This window comes from Gopherus flavomarginatus, chromosome 7, assembly GCF_025201925.1.
Source record: "Gopherus flavomarginatus isolate rGopFla2 chromosome 7, rGopFla2.mat.asm, whole genome shotgun sequence".
Taxonomy (NCBI): Eukaryota; Metazoa; Chordata; order Testudines; family Testudinidae; genus Gopherus; species Gopherus flavomarginatus.
In genome coordinates, this window is record NC_066623.1 from 82,861,422 (window position 1) to 82,879,501 (window position 18,080).

At 43.4% G+C, this 18,080-nt stretch overlaps 1 protein-coding gene across 2 annotated transcripts in view; it reads left to right on the forward strand.

Annotated features, from left to right (window-relative positions):
• The first annotated feature begins 116 nt into the window (after positions 1-116).
• The window catches only part of DIPK1A (divergent protein kinase domain 1A), a 38,159-nt gene continuing 20,195 nt past the window's right edge, over positions 117-18,080 (forward strand). The window contains exon 1 of one of the 2 annotated variants that reach the window (XM_050963613.1): positions 117-235. In XM_050963613.1, coding sequence (XP_050819570.1) covers positions 182-235 — 54 coding nt within the window. In that variant the 5' untranslated portion in view covers positions 117-181. The remainder of the gene's footprint in view (positions 236-18,080) is intronic. The other variant, XM_050963614.1, reaches the window with a different exon arrangement.

Sequence of the window (18,080 nt, forward strand, 5' to 3'; positions counted from 1 at the left end):
AAGGGCAGCGAGGCCGGAGCCGCTACCTGCTTCTCCTGCGCTGCGGGCCGCAGCGGCCCCCCGCCCCCAGCCCGTTCTCCCGGCGCCGCGGTGCGAGCGGAGGGGGCTGGGCGGCCGGGCGGGGAAGCGCTGCCTCCGCTCCGCCTCTGAGCGCAGCCCGCTGCGGGGATGTGCCATTGCCATGGCGAGGAGGCTCTTCCCGGGGGCCTGGCTCAGGAGACGCTACTACGCTCAGGTAGGCCGGCAGCGTGCCGCCCCCCGGCGCTGGGTCGGGGCCGGGGGTGCTGTACGGGGCGGGCACCTGGACCGAGCCGGCGGGGAGGGACGTGCCAAGCTCCCCGAAGCTCTGGTGGGTCCGGCCCGGCTCGGCTCCCCTCTGCCCGTCGTGCAGGGGCGCTGCCGTCGCGGCCCCTCTTGCCTTTGCCGTCTGTGCGCGGCACAGAGGTGCGGGCATTCCCCGGCCGGGCGTCCGCGCAGCTATCCCCGCGTGTCAGGCGGCGCGGGCCGGCACCAGCCAGCTGCCCGCAGCTGTGCGCGCTCCAGCTGGCCGCGGGGCTTGGGCAGCTTCCAGGAGTGGGGTGTGGAGCAGCCTCGGCCGCGTGGCAGGTTAGACATCCCGGGGCTGTGAGACCGGCAGTGTCGCAGGGGCACTGGACCTTGTAGCCAGATTTCATTGGTAAGATCGAAAACGCCAGCCGCTAAGCTGAAGTATCAGCACCAGTGTCATGTGCATGTCATGGGTTAATGCAGGTGTATAATGCCACACCATGCGCTCCCGCTCTCTCACTTCCTCTCTCTGTGTATTGACTGTTAAGACTAGTATATGTTGATGGCTGGGCTCACTGGTTCTTCATCAGGCCTCCTAACACACTGTCCTAGGTCTCTCATCAACTCTATCACTCACCTTAACCAACTCTCTTCAGCATTGCAGTATTGATGATCATGTAGTGTGTAAAGTCATCTCTGACATAAAAGGTTCAGAGAAGGGCAATTAAAATGATTTTGGGGTTTAGAACTGTTCCCATATGAGGAGGGATTAAAGAGGCTAGGACTTTTCAGCTTGGAAAAGAGGAGATGAAGGAGGGATAGGATAGAAGTATATAAAATCATGAGTGATGTGGCAAAAGTAAGGAAAAGTTATTTACTTGTTCCCTTAATATAAGAACTAGAGGCCACCAAATGAAATTAACGGGCAGCAGGTTTAAAACAAATAGAAGGAAGTTCTTCACACAGCACACACTCAACCTGTGGATCTTCTTACCTGAGGAGGTTGTGAAGGCTAGGATTATAAAAGGGTTTAAAAGAGAACTGGATAAATTCATGGAGGTTAAGTCCATTAACGGCTATTAGCCAGGATGGGTAAGGAATGGTGTCCCTAGACTCTGTCTGTTTGTCAGAGGGTGGAGATGGATGGCAGGCGAGAGATCACTTGATCATTACCTGTTAGGTTCACTCCCTCTGGAGTACCTGGCAATGGCCACTGTTGGCAGACAGGATACTGGGCTAGATGGACCTTTGGTCTGACCCAGTACGGCCAGTCTTATGTTATGTTTACAGGGATTATCAGAAACCAGAGAGAGATGCTGGTATGTAGACTAATGTGTGTAACAAGTTCCAAGCTGCTGTTCAGATGGCTAGCTGCACCTGTCATATTACCAGTGGCTTTCTGCCACCATTGTATTCATGTTATATATTTTAAAACTCTACAGACATCCATTCCATTGAGAAGAAAATGACAGGATTCAATAACCGTTTAGACTAAATGTAATTTTTTATATGGGCAGCAAGATGGTTCATTTTTGACACATCTGCCCTAAAAGCAAACCATTTGAAAGGGATCTGTATTTTGTTGTTGGGAAGAACTGTATCTTGTATATGCAACAGATGCTTCACCCTGCCTGTGTGCACATGCATGTCATTGTGTGTGTGTACCTCCGTATGTAGTGTAGGCAGTATAAATGTATGCTATGAATCTATATTACATAAATTGTCTGTGCATACACTTCCCCCATCTGTAATATTAGGGTAATAATAACTCAAGATCTTCTGGTAAAAAATGCTCTTTGTCTTAAGAATACTTTGTGATATGGAGTCTCATATTGAAATCCACAGACTAACTATGAGCTCAGTCTAGGAATGTCTTCAGGCATATGGGGAGGAAATTCCTTTTATTTGCTTCATATTTGCATTTTCATTTCAGTGAGTGTCTATTGCTTTTTCTGTTTTGAGAGGGAGTAAATAGAGCACTTGTCTAATCTTCTCTGTACTATTATTCAATTACTATGTCACCTCTTTCCTCATTCTTAAACCTAGTAACTCTAAACTATCTTTTTCATCTCTTTGTACTAAAGTATTTTCAGATCTCTAGTCATTTGAATTGCCTTTCTGTAGACCTTTATGGGGGTGTTTGGAGTGGAGGGGTGTAACAATGCTGGTTTTGGTGAGGCCCAATTGAGAGTGCCAGTTCAGGACAAATTGCTTAAAGCAGGGCGGTTACAGCCCAAGGCTGCGGGTTTTCCACCTCTAAAGCAAACCAAACCAGACAGGCAGAGAGGACTTTGATTTTACCCCACTGGCTAATCACAAGTCACACAAGCAATTCCCTTAGACACTTGAGTTTCCCAGTATCACCACCAGTGCCATTTGTTATAGGGACAAATGATTATGAAAACCAATGCCCCAGTAAAAGAAAAAAGGGTCTCCTGATCCCAAAAGACCAAGCCCCAGACCCACGTCAATATACAAATCAGATCTTGCCCACAAATCATGCTGTTGCCAATCCTTTAGAGTCTAAAGTCTAAAGTTTTATTCATAAAAGGAAAAAAATATAGATGAGAGCTAGAACTGGTTAAATGGAATCAATTACTTACAGTAATGGCAAAGTTCTTGGTTCAGGCTAATAGCAATGATGGAATAAACTTCAGGTTCAGTCTCTGGAGTACATCCCCAGCTGGTATGGGTGATCAGTCCTTTGTGTAGAGCTTCCGTTTGTAGCAAAGTCCCTCCAGAGGTAAGAAGCAGGATTGAAGACAAGATGGAGGAGCTGCAGCAGCTTTAGTCTCTTGCCATGTGGACTCTGCTTTCTTTATCCCAAAGAGAAGCTGTCAATCACATGGCATGGAAAAACCTCAGAGTTCTATCCATAGGCATGCCCCTTGTTGAGTCACAAGGTGTGTCAGCCTTCTCTCAAAGGGTCTGCTGTATAGCTTATGGTTCTTAATGGGCCATCAAGCAGGCTAGGCAGAGCTGACACCAACTTGTCTAGGGTGTCACCCAGAAGCATAGCATAAGTTTGAAATACAGACAGTATAGAACCAATATTCATAAGTTCAACAACAAAAAATGGTACATCCATATAGACAGCATAATCATAACCAACAAACCATAACCTCTCCAGAGACCCCTTGCATGACAACCTATTTTACAATATTTGCTGCAAATATATAACAGTGGTCACAACAGTCATCTATTCTAGTTACAGATTATGTCAATAACGGTCACACTAGACCTTTATAGGGGGTATTCGGAGTGGAGGGGATAGTATTGACTTCTGTAATGAAGCTGTTGTTTATTTTGCAATATTGTCAATAACATTTGCATTTAAATAGTTTAAGGATAACCCTTCCCATTTTATTTAGTTAAAGTACATGCTATAAAATACATTTAAAAATTAAATGAGACACTTGTACAGGCTTCCTAGCTAGAATCCTCCAAACTAGTTGCCTCCTCTACCCTAATATGACTCAATCTAACCACCATCAAATCTCACCATTTTACCTCCACTCACCCCTCACTGGGCTTGGGATGGGAAAACTTGGCTTTTGAAACCACTTTTTGCAGAGACACAATTTTGAAATATACAGAAAACATGAGTCAGAATGTGATAGAACTTCTCATTGGGATCCCTGGAACAATTATTTTTCCTTTTAGTTTCCTATTATATCTATTGGGGGGTGGGAGGGGGGAGAAGGAAAACTAGTAGCCATTGTGACTTTGGGCTGATGCCTCTAAAAGACTGTTTTATGGCTATGTTTTGAGAGGGTTAATGAGATAGCCTTTGAGTGTGAATTTATTTTGCTATGTTATATGTGCCTTCTGCCACTTGATACATGTGTAGAATTGGCAGGAGGCTGTCAATATGTTGGCTTTACTTCTTGTTATGTGGTGATATTCCCACAATATATAGCTCTTCCTTCTAAAGATCCAAAAGGGCTCACCAGACTTTATATAGAGGGTTCATTTAACCCATTATTGAAATGTAGTTATGTCTGGGATGGCGATTGGAAGACTCTAAACAACACATAGCAATACTACATAACAGTGCAGGACAGAAAGGGAATTTTATTGTAAAGAGGGAAAGCTATTGCCTAGTTCAGTGGTTCCCAGCTTCATTGGTTCTTGTACCACCTTCAATTTTTTTCTTTTTTTTTAAAAAAAGAATTGATTAACATCTCACTCATGTAGCAAGTTTGGGCCTCCAAAGGTTGGTTAAAAGTGAGGATGCAAATCTAAACACTTTACTCTTGTTTAATGTGTAAACCAGATAGACATTAGACCAAATTTTTTACTCTTATCTGGCCATGTTGTGTGCCTCAGGCTGTACAAAGGGGCTGAAATCTGGTTATAGTTGGCTGATGGATAATACCCTGGCCAGGGAGGATGGAGTGGTTTGATCTCTCAGCTGCTCTAAAGTCATCAAAGGCCCCTCCCAACCCTGGCATCAGGGGCGGCAGGTTTGTATAATTTTTGGTAGTGCCCAGAATGGGTCCAAGTCCTCCCCTACTCCCACCTAAAGCTCTGGGAGGGAGTTTGGGTGTGGGAGGGGTGCAGGCTCTGAGATGGAGTTTGGGTGCTGGGTGTAGTCTCTGGGCTGCGGCAGGGGGTTGGGGTGTGGGAGGGAGTTTGGGTGCAGGAGAGGTGCAGGCTCAGAGTGAGTTTGGGTGCGAGCTCTGGGCTGGGATGGGTTTGGGGTGTGGGAGGAGGTTTGAGGTGCTGGGTGTGGGCTCTAGGCTGGGACAGAGGGTGCGGTGCAGGCGTGGGGCTGGGCCAGGGATGAGGAGTTTGGGGTGCAGCAGGCAGGCTGCCCTGGGGCTGGGGGCCAGAGAGGGGGACTCACCCAGCCCTCTCTCTGCAAGCAGCAGCGAGCTTTGGAGGGAGAGGGGGGTCCTACCTGACACTCACCCAAGCCCCACCCCCGGCTGCTGCTCAGGAGGTCAAGATAAACCCACCTCGCCCTTGGAGTTGACTCAGTTGCCTGCTGGGGGAGGGGGGGGGTGCTGCCATGTGCCTCCTCTCCTCCTCCCTCTGCAGGCGCAACAGCCACCTCAGGCTGCCCTCAGTACCGCTCCCTTGTAGCCGGCTGCGGCCGGTGAGGAAGCACAGCACAGAGCTGAAGGGGACAGTCACCTGCTGCCCAGGGCAAGCAGGGATGCTTGGTGGGGAGAGGGCAGGCAGGGCTGGGGGATGCTGTGGGGACGGTGTGCAGGGGCAGCAGGTGGGGCCGGGGGAGAGATTGGGCCCTGAACACTGGTGGAGCCAGGCCACGCGGGCTGTGAATTTGCTGGAGCCAGGCACCACGGGCCCATACAACTTGCTGCACCTGCCTGGCATAGGTACTAGGAGAATCAAGTGTTTTCTCTGTAGTGTTTCTCCACTAGCATTTATTCTTTTAGGGAATATAGAGCTGCCCTGGGCTGCAATAATTTACACTGGTGTTGGGACAGTACAGACCAGCCCTCAGAATCTGGAACCCAGAACTGTCTTGTTTGATGCTCCCCTTTTTGGAACATGACTTCAGAAGAGAATCTGTCTTGCTGCTTTTTAATTAAATCTTCCTTACTAACAGTCAAAAGCAGTATATCCTGAAGTGTGGGTATATTTTCCCCTGGGGAGGCACAAATAACTAGCCAGAATGGCACTGGCAGATCTGTTTTTTAGAGCCACAGATTTCAAGCCTCTTACCCTTTTAAAGAAACCAAGTCTCTACTTGTTATGGTTGTAAAGAAAAACTTGACCATGCATCTGACGAAGTGGGTATTCACCCACAAAAGGTCATGCTCCAATACGTCTGTTAGTCTATAAGGTGCCACAGGACTCTTTGCTGCTTTTACAGATCCAGACTAACATGGCTACCCCTCTGATACTTGACCTGTGTATAACACACAGAACAAGTATCTGATGAAGCAATGTCTGCCTGAGTGTGAAGGAAGTCTGAAACAATGGCTCTGAAGTATGAAGTACCCCATTGATTTCAGTGGATGCTAACTCAGTAAATAATTTAAATGTTAACACTGTTAACCATTTCACTGCTCATCAAACACACCTGGGTGTGTCTGAATCCCTTTATTTTGAAGGGAAGGGGGTTTAGCTTTTAAAAGTTTGGGGGAATGCTGATCTAGGTTCTTCCTAAGAGCAGCCAGTTTACCTGCAAATCTTTTAACTAGAATAACTGTATTGTGAGGCTGAAGAGATTGACAAACTAGTAAGTTCATGTATAGCAACAGTAGTGTAGAGAAGAGCTTTTCATGATTGGAAATTTGAGCTACCAAGAGAGATACTGTGCTTATTTTTTTCAGTCATAACATGTGCAGTCCTACTGGCTTAAATAATATTGTGAGGCAAAATTTTGCATGTTGTCTTTAAAGATCTGAAGTGCAAGCAATCAGAAAAGTCACTGGTAGCAGAAAATTACTGTCATCTGATTTCCCTCAGTTTTTAATCTTATTTTCCATCTTCTTTACTTGTGAGAGGACATCCTGTTTTTCTATCTTATCTTTTACTATAGTAAATGTCCATTGCTCACTTGTTCCTCAAATTGGTGATTATTTAAAATATAAATAGTTCAAGACAGTCATCATCATAATGTATATGTTCACGACTTTTAGAGAAAGTGTGAATGCATCCATGCCTTTGCAACTGAAGTTCTCCATTATTCACAAACTCCAAATGTTATGTGTTCACACCAACCTGGCTGAAACATACTGTGTCTTTATAAATCGTTTAAAATAGAAATGAGCAGATAACAAAAGGAAATTCATAATGTGGTCAAATGACAATATTAATGAACTGGAAGCATAATAAACATTACCGGGAACCTGCAGTACAGAACTGGGACCTGTGTTCTATGTAGTTTATTTAAACATGGATATATATAGTACAGTGGTAAAACACTTTTTTTTTTTTTTTTTTTTGGTAGAATTAACCAAAGGGATACATGTTACTTAAAACCTTCTTATAGCAGAAGAATATAAAGTAGTTACAGAAAAACTGGCTAATAATTCTTCCTGATATCTTTCAGTTTGCTATTACCCATGTCATAGAATATTGGGGTTGGGAGGGACCTCAGGACGTCATCTAGTCCAACCCCCTGCTCAAAGCAGGACCAATCCCCAGACAGATTTTTGCCTTGATCCCTAAATGGGGCCCCCTCCAGGACTGAACTCAAAACCCTGGGTTTAGCAGGCTAATGCTCAAACCATTGAGCTTATCCCTCCTCCCCGTCCTCTAGAATGCATCCAGCTTTGAATTTTGCCAGAAGTGGTTTTACCAGATCTGCATCCCAGGGGATGACAGTATAATTACCATGCAACACACACTTTTGTAGAATGTAAAAGTGATGGCAAGATGTTTGACTGTGTCTATACTTTTTTAGGTATGTCAAGCTTCTTCCTTCATACCTGTGTTCCCTGGCTCATGTCCAAGACCAAGAGTATTGGTGAGAATGTAGAATGGAGGAAAAACAGTATTAGCTGGTTCTGAATTATTTTCTTCCTTTCTGGCTCATCTCAAAATTCTTGCCCTCCCAGAGTCCTAATCATGTAATGATTGTTCATAGTTTCCTATACTAGATTTCATATGGACAGATGGCAATATCTGTATGAATAATTATCTACACAGTGAATATATTAAAACAAACTTTCCATAAAACCTACATTCTTCTTTTTCCCTCGGTCACTAGCAGATTTTCTAAAATTATGTTCTGGCGTAGTTCTGTTTCTGTTCTACAGTTGATCAGCCATTATGTTAAAACCTTTAAGCAAACAAAACAAAAAAGAAAATCCTGTAGCTGTTTACCAGGATACTTTCTAAATAAAACTTAGTGCAAAGAGGTTTTCTTCACACTATTTGCATTAACTTTCACTTGCTGTAATTTCTGGTCAGTTGTGCCAATCTTACTTCCATAGTTTGTGTGGGGGGAAGAAAACTGAGGAAAGCATGTTAAATATGCTTTACAAGAATTGTAAATAAATCTATATTGTGCTTCTGAATTATAACTTCTTTGTCGAGGGGAGTTTTGCAGGGAAGAAACCTGTAACCGGCTGCAAGAAGGCAGTTTTTAGGATTGCCTTAGGTTCTAAGGATCTGATGAAATCATTCTTAGCCACTTTTTCCTGTAGGTATTATTGAAGATTACATCAAGAGCAGGGTAACTAAACTAGTTACAAAGCAGCAAAAGATTCACTCATTAAAAAATCCAAGGAAAGAAAGGGTCTTCCTGCAGTAGATCAACAGAGTACCTTTCTTTCCAGCCAAACACTGCCCCCAGCGTCCTGTTATCTGCAGACTTGCTGCTCTGCAACTGCAGTCCTTCCCAAGAGAATCCTTCACCTCTTTTGTTTAATTGCTGTAAATTACTCTGGCATCCTGCCTAAAGTTGCTTGTCCAAAACAAAGTTTGCAGGCCATATTGATCCCAGAGTTGTGTGAACAGCTCTTTCATACAAATGCCCTGCCATGAAGAACATTCAGTCTGTTAAAATCAGTCTTCCTAAAATGAAAAATATGTCTAAAGGACAAAGTTAAAGATGAAATGCAAAACTAGAGTGAGAGTGGAATTAAAGTGAGAGTGGAATTAAGTCCAAAGTGCATGCTGAATAGCTCCTACTAACTGGTCTTTTTCTGTTGTGGTATGTGTGTTTGGAGGTGGTGGCGCTTAGAAATAAGTTTGTGTGTTTTTTTTTTTTTTTTTGTTTTGTTTTTTTTTGTTCTGGCCAACCTGGGCAATAGAGTTTAAAGGGAGTAACTGAAATCCAGTCTTAAGCTGATATTTACTACTGATGTAGTACTATTGCTATTGTGTATTCTGTAGAACCCCAATCTCAGGTACTGAACAGAATTGCCCTGGACTATACCCTGAAGGAGCTCACAGTGTATAAATACTCAGCTGATTAGTTTATTGACATCAGTACACATTACATTTCAATTGTATGTAGATACCTAGTTGACGTACATTAATATTGCTGAGTTCTAATTTAAAACAAAACAAGGGGCTTGTCTTCACTGCATTGTTGTTTTGAGGAATACTTTCAATGTTGTCCCTTACCTGATTCAGGTCTGCACACAAACTTCTCTAGCTAAAATCAAGTGGTGCATTAAGCTTGAGGTAGGTGCTGGTGGCCCGTTAGGGTGGATGGGTTGTAGCTTGAGTGCAGCTGAAGTCTGCATAGTAATACAGTCAGGACTCTACTTACAGTCCAGTCCATTCAAGTATCAGGCAGTCCCCCCATGCCTTCCTGAAACTTCCACCCAGGTTAATTGTTGTCTATCCTCCCCTTGCATCTTGATTGGACACTATTTCCACCCTGTATTAATACTCAGTTTGATACTTGGACCCTGTCTTCTGTGTGGCCCTCTGCACCTGTAGCATTTGTTCTAGCTCAGCTATTAAATCACTGAAGACACTCTACTGCTGGGAAATGACCTAAGTGAAACCCTGGCAAGCTTACTCTACTACAGTTTGACTGGGTGATTTCCAGCATGCAGCTCTATACCTGGGCAACTCAAAGCCTCTTGGGAAGTTCATGAGTGACTGACCATGGAGGATCCTGAGTAGGACCCAGAGCTGGGCCTGTTGCTGGTCACAGAGTTCTTGGGTGAGGCAGAACCAATGCTAGGGGCTGCAGTCACTCCATCCTTGATTAAGACTCTGGGAGGAGATGCTGAAACAGCATTACTTCAGCCAGGTGAGGACTTGATTGACCATTGTTATGGTTAGAGGGGATATGAAATAAGGGACCTGTTATTGGTTCTACAAAGGTAATCTATACAAGGGGATGTGATGTGATGTAGGGTGGCCTTTAAGAGATGCCATCTGTAGCTTCCCTTTGGGGTATGGGAACAACCATTACCTTCACTATCCCTGGCATCCAGAGGGTAGGTTTTAGGTAACACTGCCTCAGTGTTTCTTGCTGGGCATAGGAAACCATGATCTCCTTTCCCCCGCAGAATCTGGCATCCAGTAATGTCCACTCAGCGCAGCATGGAATGTAGACGTACCAACTGACATTTCACTTTGCAGCTGCTAAATTCCAGAGTTCCTGAAAAGTTTCACTTAAGGCCTTCACTCCCCTCCATTAATATCTTGATGTGACAAACAAAGCTAAAGGGGAGATTCTCTTCCTTTTTTACCCTGCACAGTAAAGCTATGTACTGTTTCTTTGCTTTAAAGCCCGTCTGCATAGGTGCAGTTCAGCCACACACCCAAAAGGTCACTGACTATCAGAACCAGAGTCTAGAACCAGAGAAGCAGAAGGTAGAGAACACAGGAGGACCTTTTGATGGAGATGCATAGGGACTTTGGCAAAAAGTCTGACCTGCTCTTTGAGCTTCAAAGGGAGATGCTGGAGCAGGAACAGCAATTCCAGACTACAGCTAAGAGGATGCTGGAGAGGGAGGAATGCAAGGTGGCAGAGTAAGTTGCCCATAATGTGCTATGTGCGAGCAAGACTGCTAGCAGAAGCACGGGGAGAACCCACACCAAATGATTGCACGTTTTCTAGGCATTGCGGTCAGCAAGTGCCAGAACAGCCTGGCCACTGCATTTGCCCAGATTCATCTCCAGCCTAAACTTGCAGCCATGCACCATAATTAAGGCTAATATTTTGTAACAGATTTTTTTAGTAAAAGTTGTGGGCAGGTCACGGGCAATAATAAAAAATTAATGTAAGACAGTGACCTGTCTATGACTTTTACTAAAAATATCCATGATAAAATGAGGAGCCTGAGAAGCTGTGGGTGGGCTAGGAGCTCCAGGGTCCCCCTCTGTTGGCAGCTACAAACTCTGAAAGTTCCACCCATGAACTGCAGGGGTGCCACGTGCAATGGCCAGGACCTGCAGGAGGTCTGCCTATTGGCGGCGGCAGGGGACTGACCCTGCAGCTCCCAGCCGGGGCTGGCTGAAGTCAGAGATCCTTGGAAGTCACAGAATCCAGTCAATTGGCGATTATTTTTGGACCAGTCAGATGCCCACCTAGACTGAGAGTAGGTCTACCTATTGTGGTTATGACTGAATGTTCTGCGTATGCTTGTAGCCATCCTTGAGCTGTAATTTTGTTCAAACTCTCAGGGTTTGTCTACACTTACAGCACTGCAGCAGGCAGCGGTACCATTTCTTGAAGGCACTACTTATGCCAGTAGGAGAAGCTCTCCCATCAGCATAGGTACTCCACCTTCCTGAGAAGTGGTAGCTATGTCTGTGGGAGAAGTCCTCTTGTCAATATAGCACTGTCTATGCTGGGAGTTAGGGCGATATAACTGCATAACTTGGGTATGGTGATGTAGTTAAACTGACATAAATCTGTAGTGTCGACCAGGGCTTAGGCTAAGCAGGGAAAGACTTGATCAACATCTGAATGGAAGTCCTTCAAGGAAAAACCCGGCTGCTGTAGAAAATGTTGCTGCTGATTCAGTAGTTAGTACCCTTCCCTCCAAGTTTGTTGAAATCATATAAATTTTTTTTTTAGTATCTGTTCTCTACTCTTGTCTTGTAGAGAGAATGTTGCTGTTGTAACACTAGTTTTGCACATGTATTCTGCACTGAGAGTGACTACACAACTGAACTTGTTGGGCTCTCCACTTCCTGCCAAGAAGCTGCAGGATCCAGCCCAAAGCTGGTAAAGATGCATAAGGAGTTGGGGTAATTAGGTAAAATGTGTAATGTTGAGCCCCTATATCTTGTGCTAAGAACCCTTCCGCAGCTGGAACTATTTCAAGATATGTTGAATATGATCTCTTCAGATTGTAGGGGAACTGAGACTGGGATCTGATGCTTCCACTCTGCATTTTCTTCTCGGCATAAATAAGAGGCAATAGTCAGTCCATAGTCCATATCATTATTAAAGAAAATTGAAAAATAGGTCCACTAATATATTACGTTATTTTTTCCTAATTTGAAAAACTGCAGTTTGCATGTGCTCCTAGAGACTTGCTAGAACTCTGCAGCTAAAATCTCTGTGTGCTCAAGCCAGGAGCTCAGCAGACTTTTTTAATCCATTCAGCTGCAGCTATGGGTTGCCATAGGCTGGGACCAAGCACCTAAACTGAGAACAGGGAGAGAGTCTCCTGTTCTCTGTCCCTTCCTGCTGACACCAAGACTACCTGGAGGAGGAAGCTATCTGATACTAATGCAGAGGAGACAAGAACAAGACCGGGGGTGGCAATGGGAGTTGATCAGGACAAAGCCTCTGGGAGTTGTGGGGAGGACTAGAAGCTGAGAGGGGTGGGGGAAAGAAAGGGGAAATTGAGAATTAGTAGTGAAGGAGACTAGGACTGGCTGGGCAAGAAGACTGGGATTGGGAGCTGGTGTAGGGAAGTGATGGGTAGGGGAACGGGACTAGGAGCCATTGGTTGGAGAGAGAGACTGAACTTGGATGAGGAGTGGAGGACTGAGAGCCGGGGGGACAACAGGAGACAGGCAGATTGGATAAGGTGCCAGGAAAGGATGAAATTGGGACTGGCTGAGCAAAGAGACTAGGAACAAGGAGGTAGGGGGAACTAGAAATGGCTGGGCAAGGAGAATGGGTTTTAAACTTAGGGGTGTCTGGAGAGAAGGATGTGGGTGGAGAAGCTTGAAGAGCCAGATGAGAGGCAGAGCTGGCTCCAGGGTTTTTGCAGCCTCAAGCAGCAAAAAAAAGAGCGCTGCAATCTGCAGCACTGTCGCTGCTGCCTCATTATTCAGCAGCAGGTCCTTCGCTTGGGGAAGGAGTGAGGGACTTGCCATTGAAGAGCTGGACGTGCTGCCCCTCTCCGTTGGCCGCCTCAAGCACTTGCTTGCTAAGCTGGTGCCTGGAGCTGGCCCTGATGAGAGGAATGGGATGAGGAGCCAGAAGTGGACAGGGATAGGGCAGAAGGGATAAAGTTTTAGGGGGAAGGGACAGAAGAGGCTATGTCCACTAGAGTATGTTCTCCTCCAGAGCCTGGAATGGAATCCAGATGCCTGAGTCTCATCATTCCTCTGCTGATAGAAAAGGATGGGGCACTGTCACTGGATTTCCAGATATTGCTAATACTGGTCCATAGAGGATGACACTATTACTGTTATGAATTGCTCCCTTTAACTTAAGTGGCAGAGGTCTTCGTGATGGATCTTGAAGTTCCAACCCTGGTGGTGACCTATATGGGTGTCAATATGATGCCACAAGATGGTTTTTGTGTGCACTTTGCTTTTTAACAAAAAAACCAAAATCTTAGAAATGAAGCACACACAACACCACAATAGAAGAACATTTTTAAGGTCGCAAAGTCAAGCACTCAGAAGTTATGAAATGCCAGAATTAAGGCTGTCTGTGCAGCCTTAATTTAGCCCCCTGGTGTATATACATTATGATACAGTCTTTAATTACATGATCAACTATTTTTTTGACTTGGGACTCCTGCCTTATTTAGTGCACGCAATGAATGGTGCTCAATTAAAAAAAAAAACAAAACATTTCTCATTGTCCTGTCTGTGGCTCTATGCCTTATTTTTGTATATGAACAATTAGAACATAAAGCACCAATTTTCGGCATGGTTGGATTCTTTTTCCTCAATTTATCTCTCACCGGCAGGGCTATTGGGAACCATTAATATAATGATATTTGCTTAATATATGTGTTTGTTCCGCAAACCTTTTATTATCTTTAGGCACAATGGTGAAATCCCTCATACCTCACATTCTTTCCCAAGTGACCTTTTAAACTGTAAATCTAAATAGTGTAACACATCATGGATCTAACAAGTTTAGTAATTGTATTGTAATGGCACATTTAAAGATAAGGCACCAGTTCTTCATAGCTATTACAATCCTTCTACAGCATCACTTTTTCTTATGTTATTCCCATTTCTTCATGAAAAACAGTTATGTGCTGTCAATACTATACAAAACTTAATATAAATTACTACAACGAATTCCTTTTAAAACTTGTATGTGCAGCAGCATATTTTACTACTGCTGAAGAATTTCTACTGAATCTTTTGGGGGGGTCGTATTGATGATCTTTGATTTGTAAGTACTGTGAGTATTGCAAATCTTAATCTGTTTAAAATCTAATAGTTGAGCTTTTTTTTTTTTAATTAAGCCAGTGAATGACATAGGGAAGCAGCTATTTATAATAGTCAGAGTTCTCGTCTCTTAATCTAGGATTAAAATTCTTAATTTAATTGGTGATAAAGGAGATGAAAAAAGACTTTGAAGGATAATATTGTTTTTTATAATGATCCTAGCAATAGGGTGATGTATAAAGACACGTTGGATTTTTTTTTTCTCATCATATACCCTAGAGAAGTGCTCTCTCTACCCAGTGCAGCCTCCCACTTTGATTTTTTTGCGCTGTCGTTGCATGCTAATCTTAAGAGTTTTTATAGACAAAGCAACAAAACAGGATGGTTCGGATTTGTTTGCCAAAGCCACATTTTATATCATTAATTCTCTTCTGCTTGTGTATAATGCAAATAGAATCTCTGAGGGTCTTTCAAGAATGTACAGTGTTACCTGCTGTGCATGCAAATATGGCTTTAGATTTACCTTCTGTGCCATTTTGTACTATATTGTTTTGCAGCAAACTGCTTGGGGGTATGTTTCACTACTGAGTGTGGAGCTAGGAGAATACTGCAAAATCTTTCCACAAATGTTTGATTTTGACTGTGTCTGGGTCCTTCTTATGTTTGTGGAAAGTATTGCAGAATTACTTTACTGTTAGAAATGGTTGGAGAAACAAGTAGTATACATTTGAGAACATTCACAGAAAATAAAAGTTGGATTTTTTAAGTTACGTTACACACAATTATCAGTTACGTTTCTGATCCCTATTTAGATTAATCTATATCAATAACTAAAACACCTTGAATTTTGATTATTAAATAGTCCCAATTTGCTGCTCACAAATAAATTTATGGCAAAGATTAATTTCAGAATATATACAATGAATAATTTAAAATTTGTACATTTGAGAAAACTGACTTGTTCCTGGATAATGTGTGCACAGAAAATGGAATAATTTGAACTTCTCCTTTTATCCATTATCTGTCCAGTTCTACCTGAGGACTTGGGATTTGCGGACAGTCCCAGCTTGTCTTGGCTTTGCAGAATTTATGGTATAGTTCTGACCTAATAATTCCCTGGCAGAGTTATCTTGCCTTTTAATGTGAATGCATTTTTTTTAATGGTTCAGTCTTAATTCAGTGAAGCAGTGGCACAAGCACATTTAAAAACTTGGAGTGTACCAGGAGTGTTGAGAAATCTAGGAATGATGAAGTACTTCACCGTGAGTGTAATTTAATAACAAAGAATTAGTCTTCCCTACAAGTTTTCAATAGAGAATCTGTTTCCTTTAAAATGTTATCTGGATCCCAAATATCAGATCTTTTTAAGGTGTTCCAGGATCTACCATTCTTAATGTAGGGAAAACCAAATTGTAAAGAGCAATGGGAGAAGCTCTTCAGAGTAGCAGTGTGAGGTACAGTAGTAAGGTCTCTAGTGAATTTTCTAAAGAAGTAATATTTTGTTTGAAGCATTTTGATTAGTGCTGTGAAGTGATTAAAAAAATTTAATCACGATTAATTCTGTTTCTTTTTAAATTGCAATTAATTGCACTTAAACAATAATAGAATACCATTTATTTAAATACTTTTGGATGTTTTCTACATTTTCATATGTTGATTTCAATTATAATACAGTGTACAGGGATCACTTGATATTTTTTATTACAAATATTTGCACTGTAAAAAACAGTTTCAGTTCCTCCATTTCAAGTACTGTTGTGCAATCTTATCATGAAAGTTGAACTTACAAATGTAGAATTGTGTACAAAAACACTGCATTCAAAAATAACACAATATAAAACTTTAGCGCCTACAAGTCCACTCAGTCCTACTTCAGCCAAACAAGTTAGTTTACATTTAAAGGAGATAATGCTGCCCACTTCTTGTTTACAATGTCACCTGAAAGTGAGAACAGATATTTGCATGGCACTGTTGTAGCCAGAGTCACAAGATATTTATGTGTCAGATGCACTAAAGATTCATATGTCCGTTCGTGCTTCAGCCACCATTCCAAAGGATATGCATCCATGCTGATGACGGGTTCTGTTAGATAATGATTCAAAACAGTGTGGACCAATGCATGTTCATTTTCATCATCTGAGTCAGATGCCACCAGCAGAAGATTGATTTTCTTTTTTGGTGGTTCGGGTTTTGGTGGTGGTTTCTGCATCGGAGTGTTGCTCTTTTAAGACCTCTGAAAACATGCTCCACACCTCATCCCTCTGAGATTTTGGAAGGCAATCCAGATTCTTAAACCTTGGATTGAGTGCTGAATCTGTCCTTAGCCCTGGTCTACACTACGAGGTTAGGTCGAATTTAGCCACATTAGGTCAATTTTTAAAAGCAACGCGTCTACAAAACAGATGGAATGGGGTTGACCTAAACGGCTCTTAAAATTGACTTCTGTACTGCTCTCCGGTGAGGGGAGTAGTGCTAAAATTGACCTTTCTGGGTCAAATTTGGGGTAGTGCAGATGCAATTGGACGGTATTGGCCTCTGGGAGCTATCCCAGAGTGTTCCAATGTGACCGCTCTGGACAGCACTTTGAACTCCGGTGCACTAGCCAGGTACATAGGAAAAGCCCCAGGAAACTTTGAATTTCATTTCCTGTTTGTTAGTGTAGCGCAGGTGATCAATGCAGTCCCCCCAGGATCGCAAACAAGCTCCAGCATGGACTGAAAGGGAGACACTGGATCTGATTGCTTATGAGGAGAAGAAGAATCTATGCAGGCTGAGCTCTGATCAAAAAGAAGAAATGCTAATATATATATGCCAAAATTACACAGGGCACGGTGGACAGAGGCTACAACAAGGACACACATCAGTGCCGCATGAAAGTTAAGGAGCTCAGGCAAGCCTGCCAAAAGACAAAGGAATCAAACAATCACTGCGGGTCAGAGCCCCATACATTCCACTTCTATGATCAGCTGCATGGCATTCTAGGGGGAGACCCTACCACTGTCTGTGTACACCTGCAAGGCTGGTGGGGAGTCTCACGCAACAGGGAGGAGGATTTTGTGGAGGAGGAGAATCTGTTTTCCCCAGCAGCCAGGACCTTTTCATCACCCTGAAGTCAATACCCTCCCAAGGCAGGATCCTGGACCCTGAAGCAGGAGAAGGCACCTCTGGTGAGTGCACATTTGTAACTACAGTACAGAGTTTAAAAGCAATTGTGTTTTAATGTTTGACTTACCCTGAAGGATTAGGATGCATTTGCAACCAGTACAGCTATGGAAAAGTCTGCTAATGTCTAGGCTTTTGAGTGGAGCCCAGAGCTGAAGTGTAGACTAATAGGTTTTTGCCCAGAGCTGGAGCAGAGCAATTCAAAGATTTGATTGCTCCAAATACCTAGTTAACATGTCTGGGGATGGAGTGGGAATCCTCCAGGAACAGCTCCATGAAGCTCTCCTGGAGGTACTCTGAAAGCCTTTGCAGAAGGTTTCTGGAGAAGGTTGCCTTATTTCGTCCTCCACAGTAGGACACTTTACTGTGCCAAGCCAATAGCAAGTAGTCTGGAATCATTGCAGCACAAAGCATGGCAGTGAATGGTCCTGGATTTTGGTCACATTCAAGCAACATTCAGTCTATATCTTTCTGTATTAGCCTCAGGAGAGTGATATTCATAATCGCCTGGTTGAAATAGGGAACAATAAGGACCCCATTCATGCTGGACTGTTTGCACTTGGCTAAAAGGGCCCATCCCAGAGAATAGCCTCATGGTGGGGTCGGGAGAAGTGTGTGCTGCACATCCACCTGAAAATCGCAGCCCCTTCTTTAAATGGCAA